The 14,736-nt window shown below is 29.7% G+C and overlaps 2 protein-coding genes across 4 annotated transcripts in view; one reads left to right on the top strand and one right to left on the bottom strand.

Moving 5' to 3' along the window:
* LOC147806268 (ammonium transporter Rh type A-like) overlaps positions 1-14,736 on the top strand; it is a 53,917-nt gene that overhangs the window by 3,364 nt on the left and 35,817 nt on the right. The window contains exon 2 of the mRNA XM_087169074.1: positions 12,542-12,725. Coding sequence (XP_087025200.1) covers positions 12,542-12,725 — 184 coding nt within the window. The remainder of the gene's footprint in view (positions 1-12,541; positions 12,726-14,736) is intronic.
* LOC107456238 (ammonium transporter Rh type B) overlaps positions 1-14,736 on the bottom strand; it is a 76,349-nt gene that overhangs the window by 36,430 nt on the left and 25,183 nt on the right. The window contains exon 1 of one of the 3 annotated variants that reach the window (XM_087169069.1): positions 3,882-4,160. The exons of 1 other annotated variant lie outside the window; for it this stretch is intronic. In XM_087169069.1, the coding sequence (XP_087025195.1) occupies positions 3,882-3,884 (3 nt within the window). In that variant the 5' untranslated portion in view covers positions 3,885-4,160. Of the gene's footprint in view, positions 1-3,881; positions 4,161-14,736 lie in introns of those variants that run through there. One more of the 3 variants, XM_087169072.1, reaches the window with a different exon arrangement.

The raw sequence follows: 14,736 nt of genomic DNA, 5'->3' as shown, positions 1-14,736 counted from the left end.
TCTTTCCTTTTCTTTCCCCTGTTTACGCCTCACCGCGTCACTTGCGACTATACATTCCTATACAATAAATCATTGTTACAATGTCCTGTACCTACCATTAAAGTTTGTACCATGAATTCGGGACCACCCTGTATATATATTATATATATATATATATATATATATATATATATATATCTTTTTCTACTATTTAACTTCATCTGTTCAGCAAATAAACATTCTGGTTAGAAAAGAAAATCCGTTCATTATTTTGAAATAAAACTTTAATTAAACAAACGCAAGTGCAAAAAAAAGCTATTGAAACTCCGCAAAGTTTGAATTTGTTTTCAATTAACTTCCTAATTGGAAGCTTTAGAAAAATCAAATTACTAAGAAGATTTAAATAAGATGTAGAAAAATGAAAACAATAATTACCAATATTTCTTTTTTCGAACTTAACTTGATTTTATTCTATTCATAATTAAGTGAATGATTATTTCTCGAAAGTAATGGGCTTGTTTTTGTCTAATGATATTAAAATAAAAACTTCTGAAATAGTTTGAAATTTGTTTGAAATATAGTTTGAATCACCTAGTAACGCAAATGCGGGTTAGTTCCATCAAAAAGTCCTCCACGAAGGCAAATTTCTCTCAATACCTGATCCAGAAGCTCCCTTGTCTTTTGGATTGGGTTCAAAACTACAAGGTTACGGATTTGAGCATTAGTAGTCGTAAACATAAAATTGGGTTAGTTGTTCAACGACGGATTAAATAAAATATAAAATACCTTTAACAGAATCGGCATTGGAAATCAACGATGGAAAGAAACTAAGAATTATACAGAAATATATGTAATTGATGACAATATTTATATTTTCAAAAAATGCTCCATTTGCTTATAGCGGTTATTTTCATTAAATCGAACCTATTGCAGAAAATATATTTTAAAATCATTAAATACTTATTGTGAATGCTTTTGTAATCAGGAACATTAGAAGAAGGAAAACAATTTCACGAACTTTGAAAGAGATACTATTGTCAGCATAATTTTTATGAAAGGAAGAAAAAAAATTCTTAACCGCATATGGCGTGCAGAACAAAAACCGAAACACAATAGCTTCTCCTCTAATAATCGTATTTAGCCTCTAGAACTATAAATATTCAAATACAATATTTGTGGTTTTACATGATAAACTTAAATATGTTAATTAATTATAGCTGACTTTACTTTAAGTTCAAAAATAAATAAAATTAAAATAACTTCCTATAATAAAACATGGCTTTTTTTTCGTCGAACTTGAATATGGGGTGTGGCAGATATCTGTAAAACATGGTTCCAATAATTTTGGCAATGAAAGAGAGTTACAGTTTGAGCTTCATAATTTTTTTTTTCAAAGTCGCCAATTGGTAATTAAATTTTTAAGCGAATCAAAAGAACTTTGCACGCAATCGCAAAACTCTCTTATCCAGACATAACTTCATAGAAAATATAATTTTTCAAAATATCTTATTATTTTATTATTTATTTACGAACATTCATTTGGTACTTTTTCCGTTCATATGGTAACGGTTTACCAGAAATTTCGATTTTCATAATTTTAGTTACAGTTATTGAATTACCACACATTTAGTAAAAAATACGAGACTGAGATGTGAATGCAACCGAATAAACATTTTAATGCCATGTTCTAAAATATCATGAAACAATAACCAAATTTTACCAGTTTTACCAAATTTTATCGCACATTACAAAACTATATTTTATTGTTAATTTTACCAAAATTATTACTTAACCAAAATTAAAATTACCGAGCTTTTTGGTACTCACATAGAGACTAAAACACGGTAAATTTTATCATATTCTTGTTTTAGATAAGCATTTTTTTCACAGTGAGTTTAAAAAAAAATCTACTACCATTTTAAAATTGTACAATAAAAAAGCAATAAATAAATGATTTTTTACATTGAATTTTTTGGGTAAATGAATTACTTTCTTTTTTATATATATATAGAATATATATAAAATATACAAAAAATTTAAATTAACATTAAAAGCTCAAATTGAGGCTACTCTCTTGCCACATAATTATGTAAAAGGAAATAGTCGTTTAGACATATATGAGCAAATGCCCAAAAGATAATTTCGCGACCCGAAATAGGATCTCAATCAATAGTTTTAAAAGTTCTAATATAGACCTTTTCAAGCTTCCACTTAATTCAACCAGTAAAAAAGAATGTAATCAGGGATTTAGATTCATGCTAAGTAGTTTTTAAATAAATGTAATTTTTGAAACTTAAAAGCACAACGTTTATTATTGCATTTCATTTTCATTGTATTTATAAACAAATAATTCAGTTAAATTTATAATTTCAATTTATTAAATAATCACCCCATAACCCCTTTACTGATTAAAAAATTATCCTGACTTTGATTTCTTTCAGTACAATAATTTAGTTCTTTTCTATCTTCGAATTAAAAATGAAGACACAACATTCATTAACTTCATAAAAATCTAACATTAAAATAAAAATAAAAAAATTTTACTTTATTTTTTACTCAATATTTGATAATAACATTGAGGAACAAATTTTTATCGCATTTATACAAATAATTAATCTTGCCTGATTCGGGTGTGGGAATATCAAATCTGTAATTACTTCGGCATCTAAAGCTACATATTTCTTTTCAAATAATATATTTAGTCTAATCTTTGTCGAAGTGTACAAGTTTAAGAACGTTATATATAACAGGAGGTCGCGTAAATGTCACGAAAAACTTTAGTTCAAATCCTCTGAACTGAGATTTAGTTCAAAGCCTCTGAACTAAAACTGCAGTGTGTGGAAATGTCGTCATTCGCCGCTAGGTTCACTTCCCTATTATGAACTGTTTCTACGTGTGCTTCGAAACAGTTCTTAATAGAAAAATGCTCTTTCTCCTTAATTAAAATATTTAGAATCCTTATACAAAATGCAGTAAAAAGCATTTATATCAGCTGTGGTAAATAAATATTTTAACAAGGAAGAAGCAATAAATGGAGAATTATTGATAAGATTAAAACCATTTAAATTGCTGTGAACTCAAAATTTAACAGAGCAACCCCATTTAGATTGCAACCCACAGTTAAGAAATCATTTTCCACACTTCGAAAAAAAGAAACGAAATATACAGAATTTAAACCATTCATTTTATAATTTTTCCGTTATTATGGCAACGGTTTATCGGAAATTCTGGTTTTCAAAATTATACCACACATTTAGAAAAAATTCAAAATTGAAAAGTAAGTTTAACCGAATAACCGTTTTTAACCGTTTTTGCGTCATAGTAAAATTACGTACTAAATTTTATAAAGTTTACCAAATTTTACAACATCGTATAAAACCACATTTTATTGTTAATTTTACCTAATCATTACCTCATTAAAAATTACTGAGGTTTTTGATTTTTCCATGAAATCAGAAATACGGTAAATTTTACCATATTCTGGTAGTTTTAACTAAACTTTCTTGTTCAGTGTGGACCATGAAACTATAAATATAAATGATAATAATATTCGACACTGTAAAAATTCGGGATCAATTTACGATAAAAAGTACCGGTACTCAAAGTACCTGTACTTTTTGCCAAAAAATCCATTTCTTTTAAACAAAAAAATCTTATAAACCGCAATTTTAACAGCAATAATTACCCTGAAATCCACAAATCACTCTAATTAAATAATTATTACTGTAAAATTTGCGATATAACATTTTACGGTATTAATGTATTTTACGAATGATATATCCAAAATGCTGGCACTTTTTACCGTAATTTGATCCAGAATCTTTGACAGTGTAGGTAGTTTTAAACACTATTTACAGTCAATGAATAGAAAGAGTACTTAAATTTTACTAACTATTACTCACCATATGAAATTTGAAGCACTAATAATAATTTAAATTAAATAATCACTCAAATGAATTGTTCTATTCCGGAATGAAATTAAATCAAGAAAACTGAGTAACACGAATATTACCATCCCGAAAATAGTTAACGCAAAAGATTTGCTACTCCCTTCCTGATCAAGGCCTCGGTTCTAAATGTTTGAATAAGGTACTGTGATAAAGTTTCCACATTGATGATAATTTAATAAAGAGACTGAACTTTCAAAAGCTTGAGCAATTTCATCGAAGTTCCCGTTATTTAACAGCAAAAACAAATAAATGTCTCTCCTTATGAAAGATAATTAATAAATTGTTTCCTCTAAAGCGATAGAACATTACTAGGAAATTATCCTTTCCAGACAAAGTCAATTATCTTTTCATTTTCAAATAAGCCGCATTAACTTATCATTGCGCATGGAGTTGAAATTATATAGAATTCCAGCGTTCTGCTTTGCATACTATAATTGACGAAATTATTGTAAAGCTCTTCTGCAAATATTTATTTTCCTAACTAGAAAATATAATTTTCAAAAGTAATCAAGGTGGAATTAGGGCAAATGGGGCGTTCTGATTGTGTAGAATACGTGCAAAATAAGCGCATTTTATATATATATATATATATATATATATATATATATATATATATATATATATATATATATATATATATATATATATATATTGTTGTTGCTGTTCATTTACGTCGCTCTAGAGCTGCACAATAGGCTCGGCGACGGTCTGGGAAACATCCCTGAGGATGATCCGCAGACATACCATCACAATTTTGATCCTCTGCAGAGGGGATGGCACCCCCGCTTCGGTAGCTTAACGACCTGCACGAGAAGTCGAGCACTTTACGGTAGGACGGTTTAACAAGGACCAATACCGCAGACCCTCGGTCCCTACGCAGACTGATCCAAGTGGCCATCCACCCGCACACTTGGATCAGTATATATATATATATATATATATATACAACGAAATAAATAAATACAAGAAAACACGAAGAAAGTAAAGAAAAACAATAAGTTTCATTTATTGCGCATAAGCTGCAAGTAAACAGAACTCATTAGATAAGTTCAAAATGAAGCTAAAACAAAGGAAAATTATAGACGTATGAAAAAAAGGGGGGGGGGAAATAATAATGGAAAAAAAATAACAAACAACTGATTTAAAAAAAAAAATTAAAAAAAGGATGAAATATTTTTAACAAAACCAGAAAATAAAAGATATAATCTTTTCATCAGCCCACACGATTATATACGCAATATATATATATATATATATATATATATATATATATATATATATATATATAAATTTAGGGATCAAATGGGAAAAGAGGAAGCATGGCATTGAAATTATATAGAATTCTGGTGTTGCTTTGCATACCGGACTCAGCATACTTTTGACGAAATTATTGTAAAGCTTTTCCGCAAAAGTTATTTTTCTGACTAGAAAATAGAATATTCCAAAGTAATCGAAGTCGAATTGTAGAAAATGGGGGTGGGGGTTTACGATAATTTAGAATATGTTCAAAATGTACGTATTTTGTATCTTTGAACGTTGACATAACAATATTGTTTCTTATTGTTAAATAGGAAAAGTTAGTATGTAAATAGGAATAGTAAATAGGAAAAGTTAGTACCTGTAATAAGAAAAAAACTCATGGGATAAAAAACATATGGTCAATAAAATATTTATGCAAGTGGGAATAGAATTCTGGTGTTACTTTGCATACTATAATTGGCGAAATTATTGTAAAGCTCTTCTGTAAAAGTTTATTTTCCTAACTTGAAAATAAAATATTAAAAAGAAATCAAGGTCGAATTAGGGCAAATGGGGCGTTTCGATTAGCTAAAATTCGTTCGTAATGTACGTATTTTGTATACAGGGTGATTCTGAAAAGATGGGCAAAATTTTAGGAAGTAATAGTACACACCCAAGCAAACAATTTTTATCAAAGAATGCATAAGCAAACAAAACAAACCAAAACGCAAAACCACTATAGGGCGTCAAAGTTTATGTTCTTATATGAGGCAAAAACACACAAAGAACGATGAAGTTAAGTTATAAAAGCAAATTTAACGGCATGTGATTACAATAAGTGTTCAAAACAGTGGCCGGCAGTGGCTATGCGCACAGTACAACGGCGAAGAAAAGATAGGCGAACATTCTGAAACACACCAGGCATATCACGAGCTTTCCCTGCAGCGTCCGAAAGCTTGGCGACAAGTTCTTCTGCACATTCAATGGGAGTCTCATACATAAGAGCCTTCAGCTGTCCCCACAAAAAGCCAATTATTTTTTTAAATATTTTTAGACATTATAACACTCGAATCAGCAGCTTTTATGTATGAATAGTGACGAAAAATTTGCATACAAGCTCTTCTTCTTCCCATAACATGCAAATAATAACTCGCAGCGCAGTAACTCGCAACAGGAATGGAGCTTTCACGTTTGCATCAAACAACTTACCAAATGCGCCAGCACTTTTGCGTTTTGTTTTCGACCATGCATTCCTTGATATAAATTGTTTGCTTGGGTGTGTACTATCACTTCCTAAAATTTTGCCCATCTTTTTAGAATCACCCTGTATATGCGTTCGTATAATAATGTTGTTTATAATTGTCAAATAGAAAATGCTTACTTTTATGATTTCAATGAAAAACTAATGGAATAAAAAATTTATGGTGAATACAAACTTATGGAAATGAGATTTAAGAGGACGCGCCTAAACCTTTATTTGCCTCAAAGTTTGACGCAAACTTTTTCAATGCTTATAAAATCTATTAAAAAATTTCGTTAAAATAGTTAACAATTTTTGAGGAGTACGAATAAGAAATAACATTGTCTTTTTTTATTAAAAAAAAGCATTGTAAGAGCGTTTTTTTTTTGTTTTCCTCCTTCACAGCTAAAATTATATTTAAAAAAAAAACTGACATTTGCTTGTTTTTTTATACTCTTACATAATTTTGACGACATTCTATCGACATTTCAAACTCAGGAAATTATTTTTGTTTCTTTTATTTTTCTAAAAAAAGAAGAACAATTTGCGATTTTTAGCTTTAATTGTTTTCACCAGTGTAGTTCTTATTAACACATATAGAGTAAAAAATTTAAAACTGAAAAGTAAGTTTAATCGAATAAATGCTTTTTATCTCATGCTCTGAGGTATCACGATAAAATTACCAAATTATACCACATTTGTCAAATTTTTATTAAGCAATATTTTATTGTTACTTTTACTAAAATCATCACCAAAGCTCTTCGGTAAAAATAACCAGCTTTTTGGAGTTCCCATAGAGCCAGAAATACAGCAAATTTTACCAAAAGCTGCCACTTTTAAATATATTTTTTTTCTCAGTTGGCGTTTATCATTTTATTATCTCAAAGTAAACTATTTTTTCAAATACTGAGAATTTTATTTTCATTTTTTCAAGCTAAAAGTTAATTTTATTTAAATAGACGCAGATACCGTCTTTGTATAACGTTAAAAATATAGCTAGTTCATTGAATTCTGAGAAATTAGAATGATAACATCAATCTATCTGATTTAATGATCCTGACTTTCCTCAATGATCAAAGTCGTTGAAATTCTGCACATTATAGTACACGTTATTCTGCGAATTATTTCATACTTTCAAGTGTTCCATAAATTGTTATCTAACAGAAATTGTACATGAAATTTATAAGTCTTACTCAAACTGTAATTTACATATTTTCATATTCATTATACAATTTACATATTTTATGATATATCACTATATCATAAATTTATGATTTCATATCACCTATTCATTAAATAGCATGGATATAGGAACACATAGAATTATTTCGTTACTAGAACTAATTAATGATTTCGCTACATTTAATGAAATAACTTTAATTAATGAATTTTACCTTTGTTTCGTTACGTTGCACTAATTTATAATTTATGAACATAAAATCTTTGCATAGCATTAACTTTTAAATTTCATGATTCTATGATTTCATGAGAGTAGTTCATTGCATTAATTAATCTATACATCTATACATAATAATAAACGCGGCTGTGTGTGTGTGTGTGTCTGTAATCACAATATATCGCCCCAGAAGCCTCGCCCGGGCACGAAACTCGGCCCATAATTGTGTTTTGACATAATGAAGAAGTATTTTTTTTCTTTTTCAAAAATTTTGATTAGTTATTTAGTTATCAGTCATTTTGTAAGTCTATGCTTTTCGTCTGCTTTTTCGTCTTCAAAGAGCCATATTCAAAAAACTATTAAAAAATGCATATACTTTTCCCCACTCTTATAAATGTATGCTCATGCGAACCTCACAATTGAAATATTAATTTTCGACAACTTAAACCAATAATATACGAAGGAATTAATAATTTAATTGTAAAGTTCGCATTAGTTTACATTTATTAAAGTGGAGAAAAGTTTAACTTCTGTATTAAAAATGTGGCAACATATTCGATACGTAAATAGAACGCTTCGCTTTGATATATTTGTCGCTGTTCATAATTCGCGATCGCAACGAACTATAGGGGGCGTTGTTGTATGAGACGCTTACCTGCGATTTCCATATGAACCGTCATTCAGTTACTCTGGAGACGTCGTTAATGTAGCGTGTAGCATTGCAACGTTCCTTCTTTAATGTGGCTTATTAAATTTAAAAAAGAAAAATGCTTGATCTTCTTTCTTGTACAACCGAAAACAAAATGGTATCTCCTTTTATTAGAGAAGGAATATCCAAAGCACATCGGAAAAATATTTGTACATTAACAGAAAAAAATATGTATATTCTTATAAGAGTTAAAACCTAATGCCTGAGAAATAGTATTACTAAATTTAATGATATAGCATGAAAGGCCCATTTAAACTTTACATTCTATAGTTTTAAGAATCATATTAGTTCAAAAATTAAAATGAACAAAAAGTATACATAATAGCCTCATAATTTTATGAAATTTAATTTTGTAAACAACGTTTTTTGACAACAATTTTTATCAAAAAATTTCAAGTTTCAATAAAAATCATTATTTAGAAACTAAGAAACGTAAAATAAAGAATGCTGACGAAACAAAAACAAAAAACAATTCTTTTTTGTCGTCATTTTTAGTGCTACGAATATTCGTCTTTGGGATTTGCCAAAAACAAAACAAGATGCAATTTTATTTTTTCAGGAGGGAAATATTTTACCGAAAAAACGAAAATGTACCAATTCCCACAACATAAAACTTTATCTTGGCAAACATACGTTTTGGAAATGTTATTTCATTTGGAATCTTATTCATCAGAGTTCATATGGCGATATGATTGTTTTGAATCTATGCTAAACTCTATATCGGCTCATTTTCCACCGAAATCCAATTAACTATTTTGATTTTAAATAAAGTGTTTTATTTTATGAACTGTCGCAAAAATTTTAAGTGTAGATTGGCGGCACTTAAAAACCGCCAAATATGTAGCGGCGGTGGCGTTAATTCGTAAGTACCGAATTTTTATTCCATACTTTTCTGAATCAGATTATTTCAAACATTGGAATATACAAGAAGTATACATAAACGCATAATGTTATACCATTTAATTTTTCAAAAGTATTTTGAGAACAATTTTTATCAAAAAATTATAAACTAAAAAACGGAAAAAAAAGAATTCTTAGGATAAAAAAAACGATTTTAAGAATTATTAACATTGAAATAAAAACTTTCATATTGTTTCTTTTTTTATTATTCTTATAGTTCTTAATCAGACGTAAAAAACCATTCTGTAGAGAACCATCATCAAATGGAAAAAAAATATTTACAAGCAAATTTTTTATTGTAAAAATCATTGCACTTACCTGATTTATGATTCCCGGAGAATTCCAAAATGATAAGTTCCTTGTTTGAAAACTTTATTCTCAAATAATAGATACATAGTTTATACCTTCATTACTTTTAGATAACATACTACACAGCAAAATTTTATAATTGATATGAATTTGAATATGTAGCTAAAAACAGAATAGCTGAATTCTAGTTGAACTTATTCTTTCAAAATTAAAAAAAAACTTACCAAGAAAACGATTTAAATTAATTAAGAATCAGCACAAATGGCACTATTTCAAGTAACTTGGATAATTTTTTATTGTTGTTTTCCGAATTATATGGATACAGAAATATATACTATTCTATAACGAAGAAGAATATGCTATAACTATTACAATTCTGTATGTTCTGAATTCATATTTATTTATTCACTGGAATGACGAAAGCAATGTTGACTTCACTTTAATTCGTAATGAATTGAAGACAGAAGAAATGCATTTTACCTTAATACACACATCTGTAACAGTATCCGAAATCGGAAGTCATCAGTTGCAAGTTTGTTGATAATAGAAATTAAAAATAATTGAGGAATTTTTCTTCAAATGTTTGGCGTGTTCTGTTCCTGAAAGATTTACTAATATTCTGGAGATTTTTTTCAAGTTCTTCGGCCTTTTCCTTAGGGAAATTTTGTTTCTTATTTGCTGCTAAAAAATGGCGTCTGATTCAGTCAATGACTTTGATGGAACTAAATGAAAACGTGATAAATTAATGTCCGATATTTACAGGCTCCCGCTAGACGGCGTACTCGAGCGTTGCGATCGCGAATTGTTATAATAAGTTTTTCTTCTTCTTTCCACGCTCTATTTTTTTTTTTTTTCTTAAGCGAAGACGATAATTTTTATAGCGATATTGTAGTACTTTGTACAACTAAAAATTCTTTTCACAACACTTTAAAAATATTTACTTTATTTTCTTTATATATACAGAGAACAGTCGGCAAAGAATTCGATTAGGTTGAAAAACATTTCGCTAAAAAGGAACGAATTCCAAAAGAAAAAATAAACAACTTAAAGAATAAAAATGCTGATGCCAGCCAATTTTTTGAAAGTTAACTTAGAAAAAACAAATCAAACGATGTTAAATAACAAACCAAACGATGTTAAATAACAAACCAAACGATGTTAACAAAATGACGTAGAAAGCGCAACTAGATCAAAATTATACAAGCACAACTAGATCAAATTATAATACCTGAGTGCTTGACGTAACATATATAGAAATAGAATTTGATACTATAAAAAATTATATAGAAATAGAAATTGATACCATAAAAAATTTATTCGTTTTCGTGTTCTTTTCATGTATTTAGCATTTTAGTTTTTTTTTTCTTAAGCGTTGTAGCTATATAATTTCAAACATCCTCAAGAGCTATAACACATCTGCAGCAGAACTGGATATGAAGACAAAATTGCTGGACAGGAACACTTTAGGTCTGGTTTCTTAGGACAAGCGCCTTATCTGGGCGTCAGCGGGACGTCAACGTCGCGCTGACGCCAACAAAATACTGGTTTGTTAGCTCAAGGCCTGGTTTCTTAGAACTAGCGCCTTATCTGGGCGTCAGCGGAAAGTTGACGTAGAGCTGACGCCAAAAAAATACTTTTTTGTTAGCTCAGCGTGAGCAGTCGGTCCAACGCAGACATTAACTCTCATTACGCATGCGTTAATAACGTAAACAAATATTTATTTTGAATTTGTATTGATTTTGTGATTGTCGACCAGTGTTTTAGAGAACAAATAATGACTTTGTCCAAGAAAAAACACATTATAGCTGAGCTAAATGAAGAGTGCTATGCTTAATGAAGAAGCTATGTTTAATGTCAAAGTCAAAATCTTTTCTGATTTTAATGTGCTGTTAGATGTAGTCCGCCATTGCTTCTGTGGTTAACGTCACGTTGTAATCCAACTGCAGTTGAGTTGGACGGCAATTGTAGTTCAAGATGAGCGTTCGATGACGTATACTATCAAACTCACAAATGGACCAATCAGAGGTTAGCGCTGATTTCCAGCTGACGGCGTCCTGTCCTAAGAAACCAGGCCTTTTAATTGTCCACTAATCTTCAGATTTCCTGCTATGTTTTAAAAAACTTTATTTGTGAAAACCTTCAGAGTGGCGGACAGCTGGCCGCCTTAGGTGGCTAGTTATAAATATTTTTTCCATATGAAGATTTCGTGATTTACTAGACAGAATTCATAACTTTATAATGTCATAATAATAATTTACATTTCCATAAATTTATAATTTCATAACACGAATTTCTGATCTCAATCTGTAAATAAATATCTTAATTTAATTAATATCTTTAAATTAACTGTCGTAAATCTTACAGTAAATGAAGGTTAATTCATTTACAGCAAAACTTAATATTTTCTTTAAAAGCGTAATTTTTTTTTTATTAATTAAACAGACTATTCAAATAAATACCAGATTAACTTTTAAGCTTGATGATTATAATTTATATGCATATTATGAAATGGAATTTTTTTAAGTTGATTCAAGTATTTCGTATTAAAATTAGAAAACGTCTTATAGAACAGCTTTTTATAAATTAAATGTTATTAAAATAATTAAAGTATATTTGTGAAACTACTTATTTTCAAACTAAACGTTCCGAAACATCTCAACTCAATGATAGCAATTTAATATAACCAATTTTTAAAAATGGTAATCATTATTTAAGATCACGCTAATAATTATGTTTATGTTAGATATTGATCCATTGTGTTTTTTATAAGTTTTTATGAGACGCCAGTTTTCCAATAAAAATATTTTTACAATTTTTAGTGTTCCAAGATGTTAATGTCATGATATTTGTTGGATTTGGTTTTTTAATGACTTTCCTGAAGAAATATGGATACAGCGCTGTTGGACTTAATATGCTGCTTGCTGCTATTTCCATTCAATGGGCTATAATTATGCAAGGAATATGGAAAATGGTAGATGGTAAGATACCTGTAAATATCATAAGGTAAGTGATAAATTGAATTCTCGAAATTATGTTGGCTATACACTGTTAGTAATTTCTCGGAAAAATGGTTAAATAACAACTTATTTAACTGTTATTTTACCATATTCAAACAAAACAGTAAAATAACCGTAGAAAAGAAGAGATTCAATCTGTAAACTGTGACCATTTATTAACTACTTTCTTCTAATAGGGCTAAACAAATAGAATTTTACTACACCAACTATTTCCACCTAATGAAGTTAGATCCTTGCAGCTGGGTACATAATATAACCGAGAGGACTAATTAATTAGTCATTCTCATGACCGACAGAATGGGGCTTGAGTCCCAACGTTGACACCACGATATTTCCTCCATTCCCTTCTACACTTGAAAAGTTTCCAGTGGCCTGCATTCTCCAATTTGTGTCCGTGGGCTGTTAGAATACGATACTCTCGTTTACGCACAGATGGCCATAAAGCTGTAAGCATAAAGCTGCTGAACTATCACCGAAGTTAAATTTTTTTAGTACGGTTCTGAAACCATACTAGATGCAAATGGTTTAAAAACTGGTTAAACTTTACTAAAGAACAATTAAACATTACGATTATTTGGATGGACCGACTTCTGCCGGTTATTTTCCCATAGATTTAGAATAAAAATATTAACAGTGTAGAAAAAAAAAATTAAACATCATATTTATCGCATATGCCAAATGTGCCGTAACAATTGGAATACGAAAGATATAAGTCACTAAGAATACGATAGATATAAGTGGTCAGCGAAAAGTTCGTTTTTGAAGGATCGTTTTCTTTTGTAGTAAAAAGCGTTTTATTTTATTTTGTAACCGACGCTGAACAGCCAACCCAATTCTGAGTTTACGACTATCAATGTTCAACTCCATAGCCTCGTAATTTTGAACCCAATAAAGAAGACAAGAGAACTCCTGAATCAAACATTTGGACAAACTAGCTTTTGGGAAGGATTTTTGACACAACTAGCTCTCATTTGCGTTGCATGGAGAGGAAAACCACAAAAATCACCCAATGTTAGTCCGATGGTAAGGGAACCCATGATTCGTCTTGTACTGACAATATTTTACGTCAGCTCTGTGATCGGTGTGAGCAGGGAGCAGAATTCGTATCGCCACCGCTGAGATGTGATTCTGGGTCACCTCATGTAGCAAAATATATTTTAAATTTAATCCATAAACAGCCCCTTGAACAGCTGATACAATTCTGAGTTTACGACTATCAATGTTCCACCTCGTAGCCTTGTAATTTTGAACCTAACCCAGAAGGCAAGGGAACTCCTGGATCAAGCATTAGGATAAACTAGCCTTCGATGAGAACTTTTTTGATGGAATTCACCCACATTTATGTTATATGGAGAAGAAAACCACGAAAACCTCCTTGCCTTATTGAGAGGATATATAGTGGAAAACTGGGAGATTTTGCCCCTCCATTCCGTTCTTGCAAGTGGAACAAACAGCAGAACTACCCTTCTGTCCGTTTTTAAAAATCATTCTTCATTTAAATTTTAGATAAATTTTCTCAAGAAACTTATTGTGCTTCATGCCTAGTATGGTGTTTTCAATACTTGATATGCACCAGAAAATTTGATATTTTTTTTAGATCATGTTAATCGAAACAAAAAGCTATGTTAATTAAGTAGCATACGTACTTGTTTTTTAGAAATTGAATTACAAATTCCCTATTGTTGTCCTTTCTGTCTATAATCATTGAGTACAAGATTTAAAAACATATTATTAATGAAGTTAAAAAAAATTATTTTCATCTTGTATCGACAAGTTTTTAAATAAACTTTTGGAGTACATATTTTACAGTGTAGTGCAGAAAATTATGGATTCTCCTTTTTAGAAAAATAAAGCAAACTCTATCACTCATCACCTGTCGATTAAATAAAAACTAATAAAGGAGTAAGGCGTGTAAATTGATAGAAGGAATGAATTATAAATAAAATAAAAACAAAACAAATACTGTAACATCAGGAAATGATGATTTATTTTTCTTT

This window comes from Parasteatoda tepidariorum, chromosome 8 (genome assembly GCF_982258835.1).
Source record: "Parasteatoda tepidariorum strain Cologne lab strain chromosome 8, Ptep-v5.0, whole genome shotgun sequence".
NCBI lineage: Eukaryota > Metazoa > Arthropoda > Arachnida > Araneae > Theridiidae > Parasteatoda > Parasteatoda tepidariorum.
This window is presented reverse-complemented; position numbering and strand designations above follow the sequence as displayed.